General features: G+C 32.9%; 1 protein-coding gene and 1 pseudogene across 2 annotated transcripts; one reads left to right on the forward strand and one right to left on the reverse strand.

Moving 5' to 3' along the window:
- LOC107849370 overlaps positions 1-22,680 on the reverse strand; it is a 168,634-nt pseudogene that overhangs the window by 23,887 nt on the left and 122,067 nt on the right.
- Positions 9,823-14,768, forward strand: LOC124889329. Of its 2 annotated transcripts, XM_047400872.1 has the most exons (3): positions 9,824-10,230; positions 10,316-10,441; positions 14,176-14,768. In XM_047400872.1, exons 2-3 carry the CDS (start codon positions 10,319-10,321, stop codon positions 14,413-14,415), a joined length of 363 nt encoding a protein of 120 aa, XP_047256828.1. In that variant the 5' UTR covers positions 9,824-10,230; positions 10,316-10,318; the 3' UTR covers positions 14,416-14,768. The 2 variants fall into 2 exon arrangements, with proteins under 2 accessions (XP_047256827.1, XP_047256828.1); XM_047400871.1 differs by having other exon boundaries at positions 9,823-10,441.

Genomic DNA, 22,680 nt, shown 5'->3' on the forward strand with positions numbered 1-22,680 from the left:
ATGCTTTATATGACCATGAAGGTAATACTGCTTGTTTTATGCAACTTTCGACTAGGAAATACGCCATATCTTTGTACTTGTAGGTAGCAGTTCCTACGAATGAACTGCTAACACTAAAATATAAAGATGTATGAAGTTTGATTGAAATCCTGTTACAGGAACTAAATGAGTTTTATTTGATAAACTATCTACAAGGCACTAGTGATTTCACTTTTTTCCTTTTGATATGTTACAATTTACCTCTGTATTTCTAATACAAGGATACTATCATGTATCTTAGGCTCATAGCTAGGACTTCTACTTAGGTTAAGATACACTATAGAAAAACTTAAACGCGAATTTCAAAGTAGCTTTGAGCTGATTAATCATTAATGAAAGACTTATACATCAAATAAGAATAGTTGTAGCGATGATTGATGCCCACCTGAAGAACATTGGAATTTCCAAAACGTTGTCGTCAGTCATTTTGTCACAAGATAATCCACAACTTGATTTTAATTTATCAATATTACATTAGAACCAAAAGAGAGAAATAAACTATGCATGTTAAATTCATAAGTCATGTTTTCCAATTTTTGATGTTCAGCTAATGTGGCTTTAGTTACGACTAGCATGGAATTAATTTATCTCATGTTATTTATCTGATACATCGTGAATTACGGTAGAAGGGTAAAAAATGGTTGAGGGTTGTCTCACTTCCCAACTATCATGTCTGGGCCACTCATTTTCCAGAGTGGTTCATGACTAATTGAGTTTACATGCAGCTCCCTGTCTCTATCACAGTCGGTGGGATCAACGTGATGAACAACTTTCCTCCCTTGTCTTTTCCCAATTGACCCTAAACTTCTAAGCTCCCCAGATTGTTTGACAATCATGTTATTGTCCTTTAATTTTGTGGTTGTTCCTCCTTTATATCTAATTAACACTCATTTGTATAACAGTGAGTATGAGCAGAACAGTAAAAATGAGAACGTGAACTTTGATGATTGATTTTTCCATTGACTAAGTTTTTGTTGTATTTTATATTAAATTTGTAATAGTTATTTATTAGTTTTTGTTGTATTTTATATTAAATTTGTAATACTTATCTGTTATTATTAATTAATTTATTTTTTGTACAGATTGTACAAATGCGCAATGTAGGAAATCCACTAGCAAGCTGTGAATTGTATTCTTTGGCTAGAGGTCCTTTTAATGGGGTCCAAAGATTCAAGGGATATGAAATAAATGGTTTTAGATTACATACTAAACAACTTGAGGAAGAGGCAAAATAGTGGGGTTCTAGTAAGAGTAGTAGTGAAAGGTCAAAATATCAATTACTATGGTGTTCTAACTGAAATAGTTGAACTTTAATATTTCGATGGTAAATGTATTGTGTTGTTTAAATGTGATTGGTGGGATGTTGATCACATCGAAAAAGGAGTGAAAATAGACAAATATGATTGTGTTAGTGTTAACACTAAGAGAAAATTGGCAACAAATGAACCATTTGTGTTTGCTTCTCAAACGGAACAAGTTTTTTATGTTAAGGATAATCTTCATCCTAATTGGTCAATTGTTCTGAATGGTCAATCTACTTATTTCACTGGAGGTGCTATCAACGAAGAGACTTTTCAACAAAATGTTTGTAATGATGTTTTGCATAAATTTGAGGATGATGAAGACTTCATAAATTCGAGGAGAAATGATCTTGATGCTATTAGCACAAATGTTACTTTAGCTGATGATATTATTGAAGGTATTGAATCAGACCTAGATACGGATGATGAAAATTTATTATTGTAAATATTTAAAAGTCTTATTTACTTATTGTTTATACTCTATAGTCTTTTCATGGTGATTTTTTTGATAAGATTAAATTTTCGTGTGGTAGTTGAAGATGTGCTTTGTTTTATTTTACAAATTCTACTCAGGTTCATGTTCTATTTTTTAATGGTTGAGGGGTATTAGATGTGCAATACAGTTTGAGAAGAGAATTACTTCATTGAATTGATGTAGCATTGCTTGACTTTCGAGTTTGAAAAACTGTTGTTTCTTTGTTATATTTTTATATAGAAATTCATTGCTTGACTTTCGAGTTTGAAAAACTTTTGTTTCTTTGTTATATTTTTATATAGAAATTCAATCACATGTTTAAGTTGGTTATGTTATGGGCTCTTTCTGTAATCTTGGTTGATATAGGTTGACAGGCTACTTCTTTTACTTTTACTATTTTCCACTTCTCTTACTTTTACTATTTTCTCCTTTCTACTGATTGTTAAAATATGATCATCATAATCTTTAAAGTGGCAAATCAATTTGGATCGCTCTATGATTGAAAAAAATAGGCGAAGGCCTTGCAAACACTTGTTGAAAAATTCACATATGATACACAATTATAAAAATTATTGGATGGTAAGTATCTATAAAAGTTATCTCTTTTGTGTTTATAAGGTTATATTGCCTTTTATTTATAGATTGTGCTATTAAGTTTGAGAAGTTTCTCATGAATCTCGAAAAATAAGTTTTCATAAATAAGTTGTCACGGATCTCAACTTTAACTAGAGACAATTGATTCAATAGGTTAGGTACTAAAATTTTTTGGTGGTTAATATTCTTTATGTATTGATGTGATGAATAGACATGTATGATCTTCAAAATTTGACTTTTTTTTTTTTTGCTTAATAATGAAGAATTTCTAAAAAGATAGTATTGTTACAACAATTTCTACCCTTGATTAAAAATAATTAGTATCTACCATATAAAATCACAACAATAATTTTATGGCTATATCATTTAGTCACTGACAAATAATTATAACTATTAAGTTACAACTTTATAACTTAAAAACATATTTATTTAGCTATAATTTTTGCTTCAAATAATTGATCGTGGCTAAAAGATTATTATTACTACGGTAAATTTTAAATCATCGCAAAAATTAATAATTGGCTTCAAAATTTTATTGTAGCAAAAAATCTATGATTATTTCATTTAACTATTGCCACAATTTTTATAACTTGAAGCAAAGTTATTTATTTAGCCACAATATTTTGCTTCGAATAACTTCTCGTGGCTAAAGAATTACTATTGTTACAACTACTTTTATTGCGTGGCAAAATCTTATGATTAGCTATTCAATTTTACTGTAGCAGAAAAATTGTAGCTACTTAGGCAATTGTTGCTACGAATGTTAGCAATTGTAGCAAAAACTAAGATTTAGCTTTATTAAATTAGCTTTCGTGACTAAGAAATTTGATGAATTTTTAGATAGCCACGAAATTTAGATTTTTGTGGTTATTAATAGGTAATAGCTACGATTTTTAGATTCATAGCTTAGATTTCGTAACTATAAATACATATTCTTGTAGTGCGTTTCCATATTTTCCAATCGTGTTTGCTAATTTGCTTTTCACGGAATATCTAAGAGACATGCACTGACACATCCTATCAGGAATCATTCCACCACCATTGAAGATTCTGAACTATTTTTGGTGATCTATTTTAAATATTTTTTGATGAAGACTTATGTATGGTTGGAGCTCACTTGAGCAGTTGAATGGTAGATTATTTTATGTGAAAAGTATTGATCACTTGCTCTTGTGCTTTACATTATTATTTAATGATACTTTATTGTGTGAATCATTTCATTGTGTGAATCATTCCTTGAGTGAATAATTTAAATGAATCATTTAAACACTGAAAAAACTGAGTAGAGTAACCTAACCAAACCAATTATAACAAAAAAGCGAAACAGAGTAGAGTAACATTGCACAACTTGTCTTTATTCCTTCTTTATTGCTTCGTACACAATTTAAGTAAAGAAACAAACAATTTACAACAGTAAAGTCAAACTAAACCAATCCCATACAAGTAACTTCCCCCCAGAATTAGTCAAAATCTAAGCAAAACCAAAACAGTCTCATATACAAGCAACCTAACCCAAAATTAGCAAGAATTTAAGAACATTTCTTGAAGAAATTTCATGTAGCCAAAATCACAATTGCACCAACGCATATCACTATTAATTTTCTTGATTGATTCCTCTTTTCTTCAAATGATTTGACCTTTTTCAATAAACCCCACATCACTTTGCTTGAGAAGGTATTTTGTCATTATATCAATCGAAGTAATTGCATCCACCTCTTGCCTACAAGTTTAAAGAAAAAAATTAAACAAAAAAATTTAGATGTGGTCATTTGATGAAAATGTACAATGAATATCTTTGAAATTTTATGGCAAAAAACTCTACGTCTGTTACGATCCCAGACTATCCCCCAGTCGTAACATGGTACTTAAGATCACGAGTGACCCCAAGCTAACCCATGAACTGACATAAGTTGTAAGGTACTGAAAGTGTAAACACAATACTATACGGAATCATTTAAATTAAACAACTAAATATCAAATCAATAACAAAAGAGTCTGAAACTTTGTACTGAATGCATAACTAACTGTCAAACTGTCTGAAAGCTTCTAAACATGACGAGTTGTTGGGACAGATCCCCAACTAACTCTGACCACTAAAATAAATGTGAACTGAAATACTAGAAAGCAAGATAAATAGTATTACTAGTCCTTGACAAATGAGGACTCACTAAAAGCTGCAGCGGGATGGCACACGGATTGTCTAAGTACGATCGAAAAACTGGGCTTTCGAACCTATGTTATAAGACAACATGACAAAAAAGCGAGTATGTGATCAGTATATTAAATATATTAGTACGTGAGATAGGGACAACTAAAATGCATATAAGTACTGATCATGAATACACGAACATGTAAAACGAATGCAAGACCAAGCTTAAACGTGTACTGAAATAATCTGTAAAAGTTGAGTAACTGAATAATTGATAAACTGAACACTTGGTCATGCAAACTTGAACTAGTATAGCCTGAATACTGAACTGAGGTTGTAGGAGTTAATTACAACAGACATGCCCTAATCTGAGTAAATTAGGGTCAAACCTGTAACCTGTAATACCCCGTACGTCTACCTAGCTTGAAATCGTTCCAAGTATGTTAAAAACTTACTTTGAAAGATGAATCCACTTTTATATACGTGAAATTTTTAAGATTTTCACTTTTTGTCATGTGGAAAATTGAATTAGCTTTCCAACGATACCAATTTCGTTTAAATCCGGTATCAGGGTAGAAAGTTATGGCAGAAATACAGAAAGCAGTCAAAATTGCCCAGGTGTGATGGTGAGAGCCGATGGACCGTCGAGCTAGCGATGGACCGTCGCCCAAGCGGTCGTGCAGCGGAGGCAGTGAGACCACATTTTGTCTAAGGGCGATGACTCAAGCCGATGGACCGTCGAACTAGCGACAGACCGTCGCCCAAGCCATCGCAGCAGAGGCAGTGAACCCCTATTCTGCCCAGGTGCAACGGTCAGGATCGACGAACCATCGACCCAACGATGGACCATCGCACTCACCGTCGCATAGTTCATTCAGTTATTTTAAAGTCATTTTTAAAAGGGTATTTGGGTCCTTTTCCACCCGTTTTAACCCCTAATTATATCAGATCAAGGCTCATAAATTCATTATCTATCTACAACATCAAATTAGGGTTTTCTCTCAAAGATAATCCCTAAGAACAAGATTCAAATCATTCTTCAAGAAACTAATAGATTCCAAGTTCTTCAAGTCCAAGACTTCAAGAAACTCACAATCAAGGTATGCCATGTGTTGATTCATGGGTCCTTTTCACCCATGAAGCTCAAGAACCTCTTTTCAAAATCCACGATTTGTGTATGTATGAATATTCATGATTTAAATTAAATTGAAATTCATGTTCATGATGTTGTGGGGTTTTGATTCATGTTTGAAATTACATATTCCAATGATTGTCCCTAGGATGTGGTGATTTGCATAACAATCATGATAAACCCTTAAATTTACACGTTGATTGATGTATCCATGATTATTAGATGTGTTGATGATTGTATAACTAAAGCATGCTCCCCATGTGTTTGATTAAATGCCTATGTGAAGGAAAAGTGTCATTCTAGTAAGATAATATGAAATCCCCATTCATGTACAAGTTCATGCATGTTAAGTGTTTGATGAAATGTCTTAGTCAATGAATTATGGATATATATGTAGCCATTGTGGTGCTTTAGCACTTATACTTCATGAAATTCCCATCTTATTATATTATGGATTGTCGATGTTGGTTATGTATTCAAGAAAGTCATACTTCATCAGTTTCATGCTATCGAGTCCTGGGGGTACTTGTACCCGACAATTAGCTGCGTGCCTAGAGCCAATGTCATGTTTTCAAGATACTCTCGGTCGAGCCATGTCCATAGAAATTAAGTCAGTCATGTGACTCAGGAAAACTCAGTAAACTTAGTAATCTTAGAAATCTCAGAAATTCAATAATCTTAGTAGTATTCCAGCAGTCAACGGAACTCAGTTAACTAAGTCCAGTTCAATCAAGTTAATCATGTTCAGTGTCTATTCAGATGGGAGTAGGATTTAGCACCGAGTGAATCCAAGGATAGGAACACACACTTTCAGATGAGGGTGTGATTCTTAGAAGTCATCCTTGCATTTCACAACTATGTTGCCAGCATAGGTTGAGATATCAACACTGTTAGATGAGGGTTAATGAGGTGGATAAGCACTGTCAGATGAGGGACCCACCATTCTCTTTTGGGGATACTGTCAGATGAGGGTCTTCCACAGCTTGTCCTTACCAGTGACGCGGTATTGACACCTTTCTAATTGGGGTTACAAATTGGACCCCACCTCAGCTATATTGCTTTATTTGGGGCATGTCGATTAGATGACTACTTCCCACAGTTTCAGTACAGGATCAGGACTATTAGATACAGTCATTCAGTCTCGGTAATAGACTCAGATAGTTCTACAGGATTCAGGACTGTCAGATACAGTCAACTCAGAATAGTACAAAACTCAGCTAGTTCCATTAGAACCTAGACTGTCAGATACAGTCACTCAGTATTAGTTATTTCAGTTACACAGTTATCAGTATTTCATTTTATCAGTACTCAAACTCAGTAATCATGTTATCACAAACTCAGTTACAGTTATTGTGTATTCATGCATGTATTCTCATGCTCATGTTATTCAGTCAGTTAGTATAGTTCATGCATGTGAACCCTTTGCATTCTGCCTACCTCACATGCATACCAATACATTCAAACATACTGATATATTTGCGCTATGGTGTTTTATACCATAGGTTCAAAAGCACGAGCTCCAAAGCATTAGTAGCATTACAGTCTCAGCAGTCAGAGTTAGCAGTGAGTCCTCATCCTTCGAGGACATGACCATTACTTTATTATCTCATTAATTAATTTATTTTTATAGTTGGAGTTAGTTGGGGATATGTCCCATCAATTCCTTATGCAGACAGTTCAGTCAGTTAGAGGCTTTTCAGACTATCATGTTCAGACAATTTATTTTAAGTTTTGTTTTGGTATTGTGATACCATATCATTCAGAGATTATTTTATCAGTTTTGAACCTTATGGCCTTTCAGCCTTTATTTCTGCATTTATATAGTATGTTATGCAGTGTTCAAGTAAAGATATCAGTCATGGATTAACTTGTGGTCCTTCGGGGTCATGAGCACCGTATAGCATTTCGGGTACCAGATTTGGGGCTTTACATAACCCCAGTTGGAAGGATGCTGGTACCGTGCCAAGGGTACTAACACTGCTGGCGTGGATCCACTAATCTAATGTCCTGAAAGATGAGGGTGTCATGCCTCTACTGATGGGGGACCCCTCATAATCTATGGTGGTGTCGCAGGTCTATAACTTAGGGACTACTACTAATGACTCATGCCTAACTGACGGGGGAGCTGCTATCCTTGCGTTTGCTCGGTGCTAAGTATTACGTCCAATTGAATGGCACTGGTATTATTATTTGTTTAACATGAATTGGTACTGATAGTGGTCATTATGAAAAATACTCCGAAAGTAATGACGCAAGCATCAATTTGAATGACTTGTAACATGAAAACTGTAACATGCATGATTTTCCTAGGTATTGGGTGTTCATAACCCACCAGCACTATCACATGTAGAATTTAACATTCGATGGTAGAGGAAAATCGTATTTAACACTCCTTAATTCAATAATAAAGCATGGGGGTAGACATTTACATTACCAAACATATCGAAAAACCATTATTATGTGGGGATGTATTTTCATAGTTTAGAATCAAAGTAATTGAGGGAACGTTTATATAAAATAACAGTCTTCATGAAATTTCACCAATTTGGGGAAAAAGGGGTTTATACTTGTGAAAATAGGAAGTTCTTGGGACTCAGTGGACAAAAGGGACCCATTGATGAATATGCCATATACCTGGTAGTGAGAGCCTTGGGAAACTGATCTTGCTTTTGAGAAACTCTAGTCTGCTTGAGGAAGATGGAAAAACTCACCTTTTTGATCTCCTTTTGGTGGAATACGGTTAATTGATTAATTTGGGGCTTTTGGGTCATTTTATACCATCCCTTGGGAAGCCAAAACAACATGAGTTTGTCTTTTCAGGAAGTGGCAAAAGACATAAAAATCCCTGAAAAAACATACAGAAAAACACGATCCCAATCGTTACGACTTTCTCTATACGACTCGTCATGACTGACTACGAGTCATAAGTTTTAGTCATAGTCTGAATAGTGACTCATGGAATCTTTACTGGTCAGGATACGATTCCACTATATGACTCATAACGTCTCAATACGAGTCGCATGCTGTACTCGTAACCACTAAAGGGGGATCTTGGGTATCATACTGTTGTGACTATGATTCATTTCATACGACTCGTAGCCACTGATTATAAGTCTTAGGAAAGAGTTGTAGGCACTGGGACCAAACGTGGGGTCTTCACTGGAATGACTACGACTCACTAGTACTCGTGACGACTCATCACAAGTGGTTACGACTCTTTTCCTTAGTCGTAGTCATGACAGTGTATCAAATCCTTAAAAAAAACTTTTCACAACCTTTTCCGCACGACATTGGATTAAGACGAGGCTTGACGCGTTGAAAAACTAACTTGGCGACCTATTTTTTGGGAGGTTTAAGACATGAAAACTGAGGGTATTACAACGTCCAGTATTGAGTTGTAAACAGATCACTTTTGCAATTGAAGAAGATGAAGACAATTAGAAATGTGAATTAGACATGACTATTAAAAATGACAGAGGAAGAAATTAAAAAGATAATGAGAATTTAAGAGGAGAAGGAGAAAAATCTGATGACCTCCAACAAAAAATGGTGGATATGAGGAAAAGAGGAAGAAAGAGGAAAAAAAATAAGGTAAGAGGAAAGAAATTAGGTCTAAATAGGAAAAAAGAAAAATAATATCGTTGGGAGTACCACATAAGCTGTTTCCCAATAAATTTCACGAGCTTCATAGACGTGAGAACACGTTAAGAGCCACGTCGGACGTTTGTGCTTAATTGACACCGTTTGTGAATGACTAAAGGGTTCAATAGTTACATGAACTAATTGAGGTACCAATACGAAAAAAGTCAAAAAGTTCAGGGGGCTGTCAATGTATTTTGCCATCATATATATATATATATATAGAGAGAGGGAGGTTATGGAAATGCTGATGTGGCATGTTTCTATGACCTTCCTTCGTATTTTATTCTTCTTTTACTTAATCTATTTAATTATTTTATTTTTAATAGCCCAAAAGTGATTATATTCAATTAATCAACTTTTCATCTTTCATTAAAATTTTCTTCTTTATTAGATATCTTAAATATGTATTTTATGTGTTCTTCCACCTATTCCCCTTCCTAATCCATCAATATAATAAAGCTACATCATGAAAGGTGACGTATTGAATTGATTAAGCCACCAAACCCTTCAGCCTCCGCCACCATTGAAATAGAAAAATCAAACTCCACCCGACACAGATCTAAATCCGTCTCTGTCAGATACGATACTAAAATCTCGTCTCACTTCTATTCGGAAACTTCTGTGCGTTATAACTTATAACGAAATGGATTTCCAAATATTTTAAGAAAAATGTAATGCCGAGAAATTATGGGAGTATGTTTCAGAACTCGTGAAGAGGCTGTTTATCTAAATTATCACCGGTCTTGCCACAACACTTCTGAATTTCCTAACCTTGTCCTTTCCTAAACTTAAACACTGGCTAAAGGACTCAAAAATTGAGGAGGTGGAGGCACTTGCAATGAGAAAAAACTGAATTTACTTAGTGAAGTTGCTGCGGAAAATAATCCGTAGCTCAAAGGTATGGCTCAGGATATAATAAAGTTCACACATTTACAAGATCTTATACTGGAATATGCTGACCAAAAAACATGTTGAGAATGAAGGAGATGCTGGGAATGGGGGAGATGCTGGAGGAGATGCTGAAGCTTCAAATGTTAGTGGAAATGCTGAAGCTTCAATTGTTGGAAGTGAAAATGCTGCTGGAGCTTCGAAATATGGTTCTTGAAAAGGTAAATGTAGGCATAAGCATGTTTAGGGGATTGGGACTTTAAGCCTTTAACCATATAATATTAATTTTCTTTGTTGTTATTATTGTTATTTTTTTGCAATCAAATGGAAAGATCTTTAAGAAGCCTAGGAGAGATTGGATGCAGAGAAATTAGAGAAATCAAGAATTTTGAGTGAAGTTTCTTCTTTTGTCAATTTAGATAATTTTTTTCTTTTAGAATTAAAGTTAAATATATTTAGAGTACCACTACAGTTTAAATTTTTTGTATTCAGACTTATGAAAAACTATTTATGATTTCGTAAATTTCATTTTCTTAATTTATATTCACTCGATTTTTAATGGACTCCTTTCGTGGACTCCTTTCCTCCATGAAGCCTGAGAATCTCTTTTCTAAGTTTAAGTTTATGGATTTCTTTATAAATTTTATGTTGGGTTTGTTTTGTTTATGTTGAGAATGATCAGTTGAATTTAAATCCATGTTGGATGATCAATTTTATATGGAATTGATTTGTATAGATGTATATTCATGTGAACCTATAAATAAATCCTAGGATGATGATATTAGAGATCAATCATGATGATTAATTGTTGTCTACATGTGCTATGCCTACCATGTGTATGATTAAATGCCTAGATGGAGGAACAATGCCCAACTAGTATGATATCATGAAATTCCCCATGTATGTACAAGCTTATGCATATCACATGTTTGATGAAGTGCTTCAATATATGAATTATGAATTGTGTTGTTGGTCATGTGTTCAAGTAAGCCATGCTATGTCAGTTTCTTCTCATCGAGTCCTGGGGTACTTTTACCCGAATATTCCATGTAGCCAAAATTACAATTGCAACAACGCATATCACTATTAATTTTCTTGATTGATTCCTCTCTTCTTCAAATGATTTGACCTTTTTCAATAAACCCCACATCACCCTCTTTGCTTGAGAAGAAATTTCGTCATCATACCAATCGAAGTAGTTGCATCCACTTCTCGTCTACAAGTTTAAAAAAAATTAAAGAAAAAAGTTTAGTTGTGGTCATTTGACGGAAATGTAAGATGAATACCTTTGAAATTTTGTGGAAAAATAATCTGCGTCCGGCATTGAGTTGTACCCATGAGGTCTTAATTTCAACTTTGAACCACATAAACATATCCTTTTTGCAATTGAAGAAGATGAAGACAATTAGAAAGGTGAATTAGACATTACTATTAAAAATGACAAAGAGGAAGGAAGAAATTAGGAAGAGAATGAGAATTTAAGAGGAAAAGGAGAAAAATTTGACGAGCTCCAACAAAAAATGATGGATATGAAGAAGAGAGGAAGAAAGATGAAAAAAGTTAGGGTAAAAGGGAAGAAATTAGGTCAAAATAGGAAAAAAAATAATCATTGGGAGTGCCACATAAGCTGCTTCCCGATCAATTTCAAGCGCTTCATAGAAATGAGAACACACAAAGAGCTACATTGGATGTTTGTGCTTAACTGACGCCGTTTGTGAATGATTAAATGATTCAATAGGTAAATGACCTAATTGAGGTGCCAATACGAAAAAAGTCACAAAGTTCAGAGTCTATCTATGTAGTTTGCCATCATATATACATATAGAGAGGAGGGAGGGTGTGTGTGTTGGGGGGGGGGGGGGGATTATGGAAATACATGTTTCAATGGCCTTCATTCATATTTTATTCTTTTTTTACTTATCTATTTAATTATTTTATTTTTAATATCCCAAAAGTCATTAGATTCAATTAATCAACTTTTCATCTTCCACTAAAGTTTTCTTCTTTATTAGATATCTTAATATGTATTTTTGTGTTCTTCCACCTATTCCTTTTATTAATTCATCAATATAATAAAGCTAGACATGAAAAATGAAAGGTGATACATTTCTTAGATCATGATTCACAGACCTCAGTTATCTTTACTTTCACTTATAAATTCAATAAAGTCCATCAAAAAGGGCAAAAATATTTTAGTTCTTTTATTTTAAGATGTTTTCGGGGTTTTGAAGATTACAGATCAATACAACCCACTTTGGAGAAGGAGATTTTGAGCACAAAATCATATACTATTTCTTTTGTCTCTGAATTTCTTTTCCAATCATTAGTTGTAGATCGAACCAACATCTCTCACGTCTCTCCCCTCTTAACAAAATTGATCATAGGAACAACGATATCTTTTTTCCCCTTGCTCCTTAAGAAAGTAAACGATAACATTTCTAGACTCTGTGTGAACATACTCGTTGCTCTATCCCTCCCTCGCAAAAACGCAATCACATCAGCCCCTAGCCTCATACTACTCGTTTTAAAATTATTTTCATATTTTCCAATCGTGTTTGCTAATTTACTTTTCGCGGAATATCTAATCGTATTTGCTAATTTTCTACATCGGATATTTAATTATTTTATTTTTAATAGCCCAAAAGTCATTAGATTCAATTAATCAACTTTTCATCTTTCACTAAGATTTTCTTCTTTATTAGATTCTTAATATGTATTTATGTGTTAGTCCAGATATTCCTCTTTCTAATCCATCAATATAATAAAGCTAGACATCAAAGATGAAAGATGACACATTTCTTAGATCATAATTTACACACCTCAATTATCTTTCCTTTCGTTTAGTCATTCAATAAAGTACAAGAAAAAGCGCAAAATATGTTAGTTCTTTTATTTTAAGATATTTTTGGGGGTTTTGAAGATTACGGATCAATACAATCCCATTTGAAGGAGGAGATTTGAGCACAAAATCATATACTATTTCTGATTTTTTTTTTCTTTGGTTTTTTTATATCTTTGATATGATATGATATAATATTATAAAAAAAATGGTTCATTTTATTTTATTTTGGTGGAATTGTATATGTTTGAATTACTGCGTTGAATTTGAATAGTGAGACGTATAGTTGGTTGGCTGATACAAAGTATTTATTTTAAGAAAAAATCATGCTCCAATAAAGATTTTTGAATCATGACCATCAATCGGTGTCAATTAAGATATAATTATTTAAATTATGAGAATATTTTTTGTTTTCTATTTTGTTAATTATTTTGGATCCATTAACAAATAGTTTTAGTTTTTTCTCATGCTTAGTGTAAATTATAAAATGAAATATTATTTTAGACAAACGCTTAAACATATTCGTACAAAACAGAAACCCTAGGGACCCAATAGGGTGTTTTCTCCCCTTAAAACTTAGTATAAAATGCACAATACACCACAAACCCTAAAAATATACTACTATATACTGAAACCCTAGAAACTCAAACGGCGCGATGATGACCGTATTACGTTTATTAAGCCGTCGAATTTTTCAGTTAAAACCCGGCTCCGGCGATCCCATATAGGGAGAAAACGGTACGAACCAAATTTAATCTTCAGGTTCTTTGATTCTGCTTCAGAACAACATGGAGGCGGCCGTGTAGAATCGATTAAGCCACCAAACCCTTCAGCCGCCGCCACGATTGAAATAGAAAAATCTTGATCAGTTGAGCAAAAACAAAGTCCACCCGGCACAAATCTAAACCAGCCTCTATCAGCACTTCTATTCGGAAACTTCTGTGTGTTATAGCGAAATGTATTTCCATATATTTTATGAAAAATGTAATGTCGAAATTATTGAATTATGTTTCAGAACTAGTGAAGAGGTTGTTTATCTGTATTATCACCAATTTTGCCACAACACTTTTGACTTTCCTGACCTTGTCCTTTTCTAACCTTAAACATTGGCTAAAGGACTCAAAAACTGAGGAGGTGGAGGCACTTGGAATGAAAAAAGCTGAACTTACTATACTAATGGTGATAGAAGGAGGGTTGGGCATACTTGGAGAAGTTGCTGCGAAAAATATTCCGCAGATCAAATGTATGACTCAGGATATAATAAAGTTCACACAATTACAAGATCTTGTACAGGAACATGATGACAAAAAACACGCTGAGAATAGAGGAGAGAGTGGAGGAGATGCGGAAGCTTAAAATGTTAGTGGAAATGCTGGAGCTTCAACTGTTGGAAGTGAAAATTTTGTTGGAGCTTCAAAACCTGATCCCTCAAAAGGTAAATATGGGCAAAAGCATATCTTGGGGATTGAAACTTTAGTCCTTTAGCCATATATTAATTTGCTTTTGTTATTATTATTATTATTATTATTTTTGCAATCAGATGGGAAGATCTTTTAGAAGCCTAGGAGAGATTGAATGCTGAGAAGATTAGAGAAATCAAGAATTTTGAGTGGCATTTCTCCTTTTGTCAAACTAGGCAATTTCTTTCTTTTAGGATTAAAGTGAAGTATACTCAAAGTTACCACTACACTATTAAATTTTTGTGCTCAGACTAAATTCTAAAAACTATTTATGAATTCGTAAATGTCATTTTCTTAATTTATGTTCGCTTAGTTTTTAAGTTTCAATAACTCAAACTACTGGAAGAGATCCTGTTTGCTCTCATAAGGAGACCATTGTACTATTGTCTCTGAATTTCATTTTCAATCATCAGCTGTAGACCGAACCAACATCTGCATGTCTCTCCCCTCTTAACAAAATCGATCATTGGAGCAACTATATCTTCTTTCCCCGTGCTCCTTAAAAAAGTATACGATAACATTCCTGCACTCTGTGTCAACATACTCGTCGGTCTATCCCTCCCTCACGAAAACACAATCACATCAGCCCCTAGCCTCACACTACTCCTTTTGAAATTGTTTTCATATTTTCCAATCGTGTTTGCCAATTTGCTTTTTGGGAATATCCAAGAGAAATGTACTGTGCACCCTATCAGGAGTCATTCCACCACCATTGAAGATTCTGAACTATTTTTGGTGATTTGTTTTAAGTTTGTTTTGATGAATACTGATGTATGGTTGGAGCTCATTTGAGCAGTTGAATGTTAGATTATTCCGTGTGAAAAGTGTTGACACCCTCTTAGATTGTTATTTCATCAAAATTATTAATTTTAAATCTTATTATTTTTTACACATTATTTTTGGTATCAAATAAATATGTACATGCCACTAATTGGGGGTTTGGGCCACAGGTGACAAAAGAGATTGAAAATGAGGTGTAGGTGACATAAGTCTTAATAATTGAGTAGAGTAGAGGTGACAATTACTTAATTATGATTTAAGAAAGTTTGGGAAATTTCAAAATAATCCACAAGTTTGTTAATTTACACTTTGATCCAAATGTTAGTTAATATATAACGGGGAGCAAAGGAAAAAAAAGGCGTCTTTTCTCTCCCCTTATTCGTTGTTATTTTCTCTCTCTTCGCGATATTTGTTGTTCATTGTTGCTGCTGCTTTATTCATCATCTTCTGATTCATTATCATCATCATATACTTCATTATCATCTTCATATTCTTCTTGTTGACCATTGTTGTTGTTGTTGTTGTTACCCCAACTGCTGCTCTTTGACTAAATTCTTATGTCAAATTTTGTTTCGTAAATCACTTTCAACTTTGAAATTACTTGAGAGGAGACTTTGGTAAGTCAAATTATGCTTTTTATTTGAATCTGGGTAACTGCTAGTGTGTTGTTTTTTCAACAATAGCTAGCACGCAAACATGAATGCAATACAAGAGCAATCTGTTTAAACAGATCCATTATCTGCGGCACCAGATAAATGTTCTGTTGTAGCAGGATACTCATGTTGGATTCATCTTTATGGGTTCTAGGTGCCCGTAATATGAAACGAATAGATGGGTATTCTGTTGCACCAGATTAGTAATCTGTTTCAACAGATAAATTATACGTTTCATCAGATTACTAATATGTTTCGAACAACAAAATACAGCTCCTGTCACACACAAACACAAACCTAACAGATAACTCATATGTTCTTGCTATTGATACTGGAATCAAATTATTCCTTAATTGTAGACATGTCATTCATTAAGAAATAGAAATAGACAGCACGAAAATTAAATAAGAAATAGGAAAAAGTCAAGTGCATCAAACATAATTTTTTATAAAACAAACAAAAAAAATACATAGATAAAAGAAAAAAATCTTAATTATTATTATCATTATTATTATCATCATTATTATTTGTATGACCGGTTGATCAATCTTCAACGGGCAGCAGCAGCGCCCTCCTCAGCTTGCGAATCTCCCACACCATCCTTACTCTGACGGTGGCCAACTCCCAATGCAGGTCATGAACCTCCTTCTGCAGTTCCTGCATGACGTCTCGTAAAATAGCGATATCCCACAAAGGAACAATCATATCTAGAAAACGCATAAGTTGACAAAACACACGTAAAAACAAAAGTAAAGAAAAGAAAGAATTCAAATGTAATGTAATATACAACGAATATTTAGACAAAAATCAAGAAAAAAACTTACTAGAGACAAGAAAATGCTATCAAGTTCTTGAAGAGAAAGTAGTTGAAGGTGTAATAAGAGCAAGGAATAAATAGTGTGTAGTAGAACAAACGACTGAGTAAGGAGGGACCTATTTATAGAGGATTGAACTTGAATGAGTTAGGAAAAAAATCAGAACTGTTCACCTCCATTTATTAATGACATTCTTGATTACTGTAAAAAGTTATGACCTAATTAAATTAATCAATATTATGATAAGTCATGACTTTTCAACTTTAGTATTATTAATAATTAGCTTTTTCCAGGAATCATTTTTTTTTACATTGAGTTGGACAATAGATAATATAAATGTTGCATCAGATATATTATCTGTTACAACAGATATATCATCCGTTGCAACAAATAGATAACCTGTTGCATAAGATAATATATATATTTTTTTTAAAAATAAATTATCTTTATGACATTCAAATTTTCTGACTTTTTAATTATATAAATTGCTAAAGCAGATTTAAAGACACAACTGTTCACCTCCATTTATTAATGACATTCTTGATTACTGTAAAAAGTTGACATAATTAAATTAAAAAATATTGTGATAAGCCATGACTTTTCAGATTTATAATTATTAAAATAATTAGTTCTTTCTAGAAACTATTTTTTATTTACACTGAGTTGGACAACAGACTATATATCTGTTGCATCAGAAAAATCATTTGTTACAACAGATATAACATTCGTTGCAATAAATAGATAACCCGTTGCAACATATATATATATATATATATATATATATATATTTTAAAATAAATTATCTTCATGACATCCAAATTTTCTGACTTTTTAATTATATAAATTAATAAAGCAGATTTAAAGGCACAACTATTCACCTCCATTTATTAATGACATTCTTGATTACGGTAAAAAGGTATGACTTAATTAAATTAAGCAATATTGTGATAAGTCATGACTTTTCAGCTTTATAATTACTAAAATAATTAGTTCTTTCGAGCAACCATTTTTTTTTACACTGAGTTGGACAATAAATTATATATCTGTTGCATCAGATAAATCATCTGTTACAACAGATATATCATCCGTTGAAACAAATAGTTAACCTGTTGCATCAGATAATATTTTTGTTGAAACATATAATATATAAATTATATATTTATATATATATATATATATATATATATTATATATATATATATATTTAAAAAATAAATTATCTTCATAACAACCAAATTTTCTGAATTTTTAAATATATAAATTAATAAAGAAGATTTAAATACAAGAATATTTTTGGTGAGTTTTTTACGATTTAAATTGTGTTTATCATTTATTTTCTTATTCTTTTCCGTGAAAAGAAATGACTTAATTAAATCAAGCTGATGAATTTTTTATTATTGTGACAAGTCATGACTTTTCAGCTTATTAAATTTAAATAATCTTTTTCTCAATTTGAAAATTGAATACACCTGGTTTTCAATAACCGTTTTGTTTCTTTCTTTTCTTTAATAACCATTTTTATTAATTGAGTTATGGCAACAGATTGTATATCTGTTGCATCAGATATCTGTTTCAACAGATATACCATCTGTTGCTATAAATCGACCATCTGTTTAAGGAACTTTTTAAATTTATTCTAACTGATTCATCAGTCGCAACAGATGAGGAATTTGATGCATCAGAAGCGCTTTTTGTTTTTGTTTGTTGAATGTGTTTAGACAAAAATCGTAGTCACGACTATTCATTAACTTTTTTCTTAAAAATCATATCATCATATATCTTAATTAAATTAATCCAATGTTGTGACTTTTTTTGAATTAAATAATCTTTCTTTTACGATTATAATATCATTTAGTTCCTTATTATTTATTAACGAACCATTTTTAGGAGAATTTCTCATCATCACTTTCACCACCATCTATTGCCACAAGTGCTTAATCCCTACCTCTAACCGTCGACATATTGAGAATAGGGAATAAATAGAATGATAATTAAATATTGAATAAGAATTAAAAATTCAAAGTCGACCAAACCAAACCAAACCAAATATATACATGGATATTTTTGAATCCCTTATAGGTAGATCGGATATAAAAAGGGAAAATACATACGCTAAAAGAAAGAAAAAACATAACCTAATTATTATTATTATTATTACTATTATTATTGTCAACTTGATAATTTTCATCCGGCAGCAGCTGAGCCCTCCTCAGCCTTGCTCTGAAGTCGGCCAAATCTCTCTGGAGTTCATCAAACTTCCTTTGAAGTTCCTGCAAGGACTCTATATGAACCTTCTTGTGCGAATATGGATCAGCCATATTAGTATTGTAAGTGTAGTAGAATGAACGAGTGAGTGAGGAGTGAGAGTGAGAGGAGGCCGGAGTGACCTATTTATAAAATGATTGAATTGGAAGGCACTGGACTTGGTTAACCAAAAAGCCATGACTGTTCATATCCCTTAATTAAATAAATCTGGTGACTTTTCGAATCTGTAAATTAAAAAAATGGATCTAAATACAATATTTTATCTTTTTATTATATTTCGAAAAGAGACAGATTGATAATTTGTTGCAAAATATATTCCTCCTATCAGATAACTTACAATACAATATATGAACAATCTGTTGCAATTGATGGATATACCAGTTTTCTTTTCCATCAGATGTGGCATCTGTTGTACTTGCTAGTCATCTGTTTATTCAATTTCGTCGAGAGCAATCGATTTTTCTACACACTTCTTGGTCAAACTCAATTTTTGCTCTTGGATTGCTTCTCTTTTTTTCTTTGCAACCTTCAACCAAATTAAATTTTTGCTATTGGATTGATGGAAAAAATTGAATTTGGAGGCCAGCTTGAAGGATGCAAAGAAAAAAAGAGAAGCAATCCAAGAGCAAAAATTGAGTTTGTCCAAAAAGTATTTAGAAAAATCTATTGCTCTCGCTGAAATTGAATAAACAGATGGCTGACAAGTTGCAACAGACGCCACAGCTGATGGAAAAGCAAACTAATATATCCATCTATTGCAACAAATTATCCATATGTTGTATTGTAAGTTATCTGACAGGTGGAATATATTTACAACAGATTATCAATCTGTCTCTTTCCGAAATACAATAAAAAGATAAAATATTGTATTTAAATCTATTTTTTTAAATTATATATTCGAAAAGTCATCAGTTTTATTTAATTAGGGAATATGAACAATCATGGCTTTTTGTTTGACTAAGTCAAGTCACCACCACTTCCAATTCAATCATTTTGTCATTGTGGTCGCTAAGCTCAGTATAGAGCTCTTGATCTTTTGTGAGTTTGTCAATGAGGACCACTCACTTTCTTTCTTGACAGCTTTTCTATAATACTCCTCTTGGTCCTTCTTAGCTCTACGTAAAGTTAAGGAGAAATATGGAAGGTTCTCTTTGAGTTTTTCCAAGGCACGTGCTCTTTCGGATGATAAATCCTGTGCTGCAGCATATATGGATAGTGCAATACTGAATGCAGAGCAGTTTTCTGGTAGAAGCAAGTCTTGAGAAGACATAATCAGTAATCTATTGATATCAGCTTTCGCTGTGTTAAGCAATTCTGTTGATATCTTATCTTTTACGGAGAAGATTGATCAGCAGAAAAATCAAGTGATTGAGATCGTTTAAATTGTTGACTAACTCGAGCAAAGACATCTTCTGGATTATCAACCTTCACAGGCCAATCTGGTGGTTCAATAACATCAGATGTCTTGTTTCTGGTATTAGCTAATGATGGAGATATTCTAACTTCCTCACCATCCTGTAAAGAAAAAACACTCAAAATTAGATGGAGTATCTCTACATAACGAAACAAGATGAACTAAATCTAGCATTCAGTTTTTCCTTCCTATTCCCCACCCCTTTTTATCTTGTCACCTTTATCAGATCCAAATTTTTTCTTTTTTTGGATACTTGATAGTGCCTTGGAAATTGCTTTCTTTCTCTTCTTAGACTTAATCTCTAATGGAGTGAATAAAATTGAAATCCTCTTTGATTGAATGACACTACTATTAGATATCAATTCCTTTATATCAACAGTTAATGCATTAACTGTATTAATCACACCATCATGTTTTGCCTTGCACTCTTCACATTTGCATGTACAAGATAAGCAAAAAGGGGTAAGATTAATCATTCTTCTACCATATAGAGGACAACATATACGTCATGCAAAAGTCTACACCGTTGCTAGAAATGTTTGCCACAGCGAAAGTCTGTAGAAGTCATGACAAATAAACATGAGCAACATCGTCATTAAATCTTATTTGAATGATCTATGACTAATCAGTAAAAACAACATTCACAAAATTAGTGTACTCTATGTGCGTTTCCATGATAACATTATCAGCAATACATACTTCCCACATATGAAGTGGTTCCATCTGCATACAGTTTATTCTTTTGAACCTATCTTTGCTGCAACCTCTTATGATGGTCAGACAAAAGTTGATCAACTTTCAGTTCCTTTTATATCTATAAAGAACAAGAAAAAAATTTAGGTCACAGAAAGAAAATTATCCTTCTATTGCAACAGATGTAGAGTCTGTTGCATCAGATGAAGAGTCTGTTGTGTCAGATGTGGAGTCTGTTACGTCAGATGTGGAGTCTGATAAAACAGATATAGAGTTTGTTGGAATACATAGCAGCCTTGCTGGTGGTTTGATTTGTTCCAACAGCTGCTCCGTCTGTTGCAACATCAACAATAGCATAAACTACAAACAACAAATAAAAGACATCAACAATAAAGAAAACAACAACATTTGTTCCAACAACATCATCAACAACAAAGAAGCATACATCCTATGTCCAACACCATCAACAACTAGGGATGAACCCACATGGAGTCCTCCGGGTGCGCGAGCACAGACTGAATTCGTATCGAACTTTATATATGTATATAAAAATTAAGAAAAAACGTATATAATCTAATGAGTGAGCACCCATAGTAAGAGTTGTTTGGTTAGCCTAGTTGTTGTTTATGGGTGCTTAAGGCTATTTATTTCTTTTGGTCTTGAGTTCAATTCCCACTCAGCACATATTTTTTTTAATTTTCGTAACCAACTCTTCTCTCCTTATTCACTTTAAACTTTTTTTTATTTTTTTCTCCCTTACTCTTAGTGTTGATTGTTCGGACTCTACTATTTTTAAGCTAAGAAGCACCCACCGTCTAAAAAACCTGGATCCACCACTGTCAACAACACCACACCACAAGTTCCAATAATGCCAACGCCAACAGCAACATCAATAACAACACCAACAACAAAGAAACAAACAAAATACATAAAAATAATGATACTGCCAACAAGGCTTTTAAACTTCTCCCAACAGATGACTTTTTTTCGTATCTTGTAATAAAAATTCTCAGTTCGTTTATTCAACAATTAAAAGTTCCTTCAAATTGTTTAAATAAATATGATATAGGTAAATGGTAATTAAATAAAAAAAGATGTAAATAACTTGTAAGAAGAAGAAGAGAGTGAAAGAGCAATAGTGAATCATTTCATACCTTAATGTCAAAAGGGGGTCAAAACAACAATTTTAGTTGAGGAATCTAAGATATGGATATGGATCGGTTTAGATCCGAACGAAAATTTATGAGAAAGAGGAGTGAAAAAAAAGTTGTGATAACCCTAAAGAGGATAGAAAGAAAAAAAATGAGAGATGAATAAAATAAATTTAGGGATGAAGGAAAGGAGAGGAGAGATGAGATAATTCTAATTTCTAGATGTACTACCCTTAATATTAAATGACTAAACAAAGTGTATTTATTCAAATTAATATTTTCAAAGCATAATTAATAAGGCTAATTTGGTAGTAAAATAAACCTCTAATTAATATTTTCTTAATGGGTGTGCCAAGTCAATATGAAACGGAAGAAGTAATAGGGGTTTTA

Source organism: Capsicum annuum, chromosome 12, assembly GCF_002878395.1.
Source record: "Capsicum annuum cultivar UCD-10X-F1 chromosome 12, UCD10Xv1.1, whole genome shotgun sequence".
Taxonomy (NCBI): domain Eukaryota; kingdom Viridiplantae; phylum Streptophyta; class Magnoliopsida; order Solanales; family Solanaceae; genus Capsicum; species Capsicum annuum.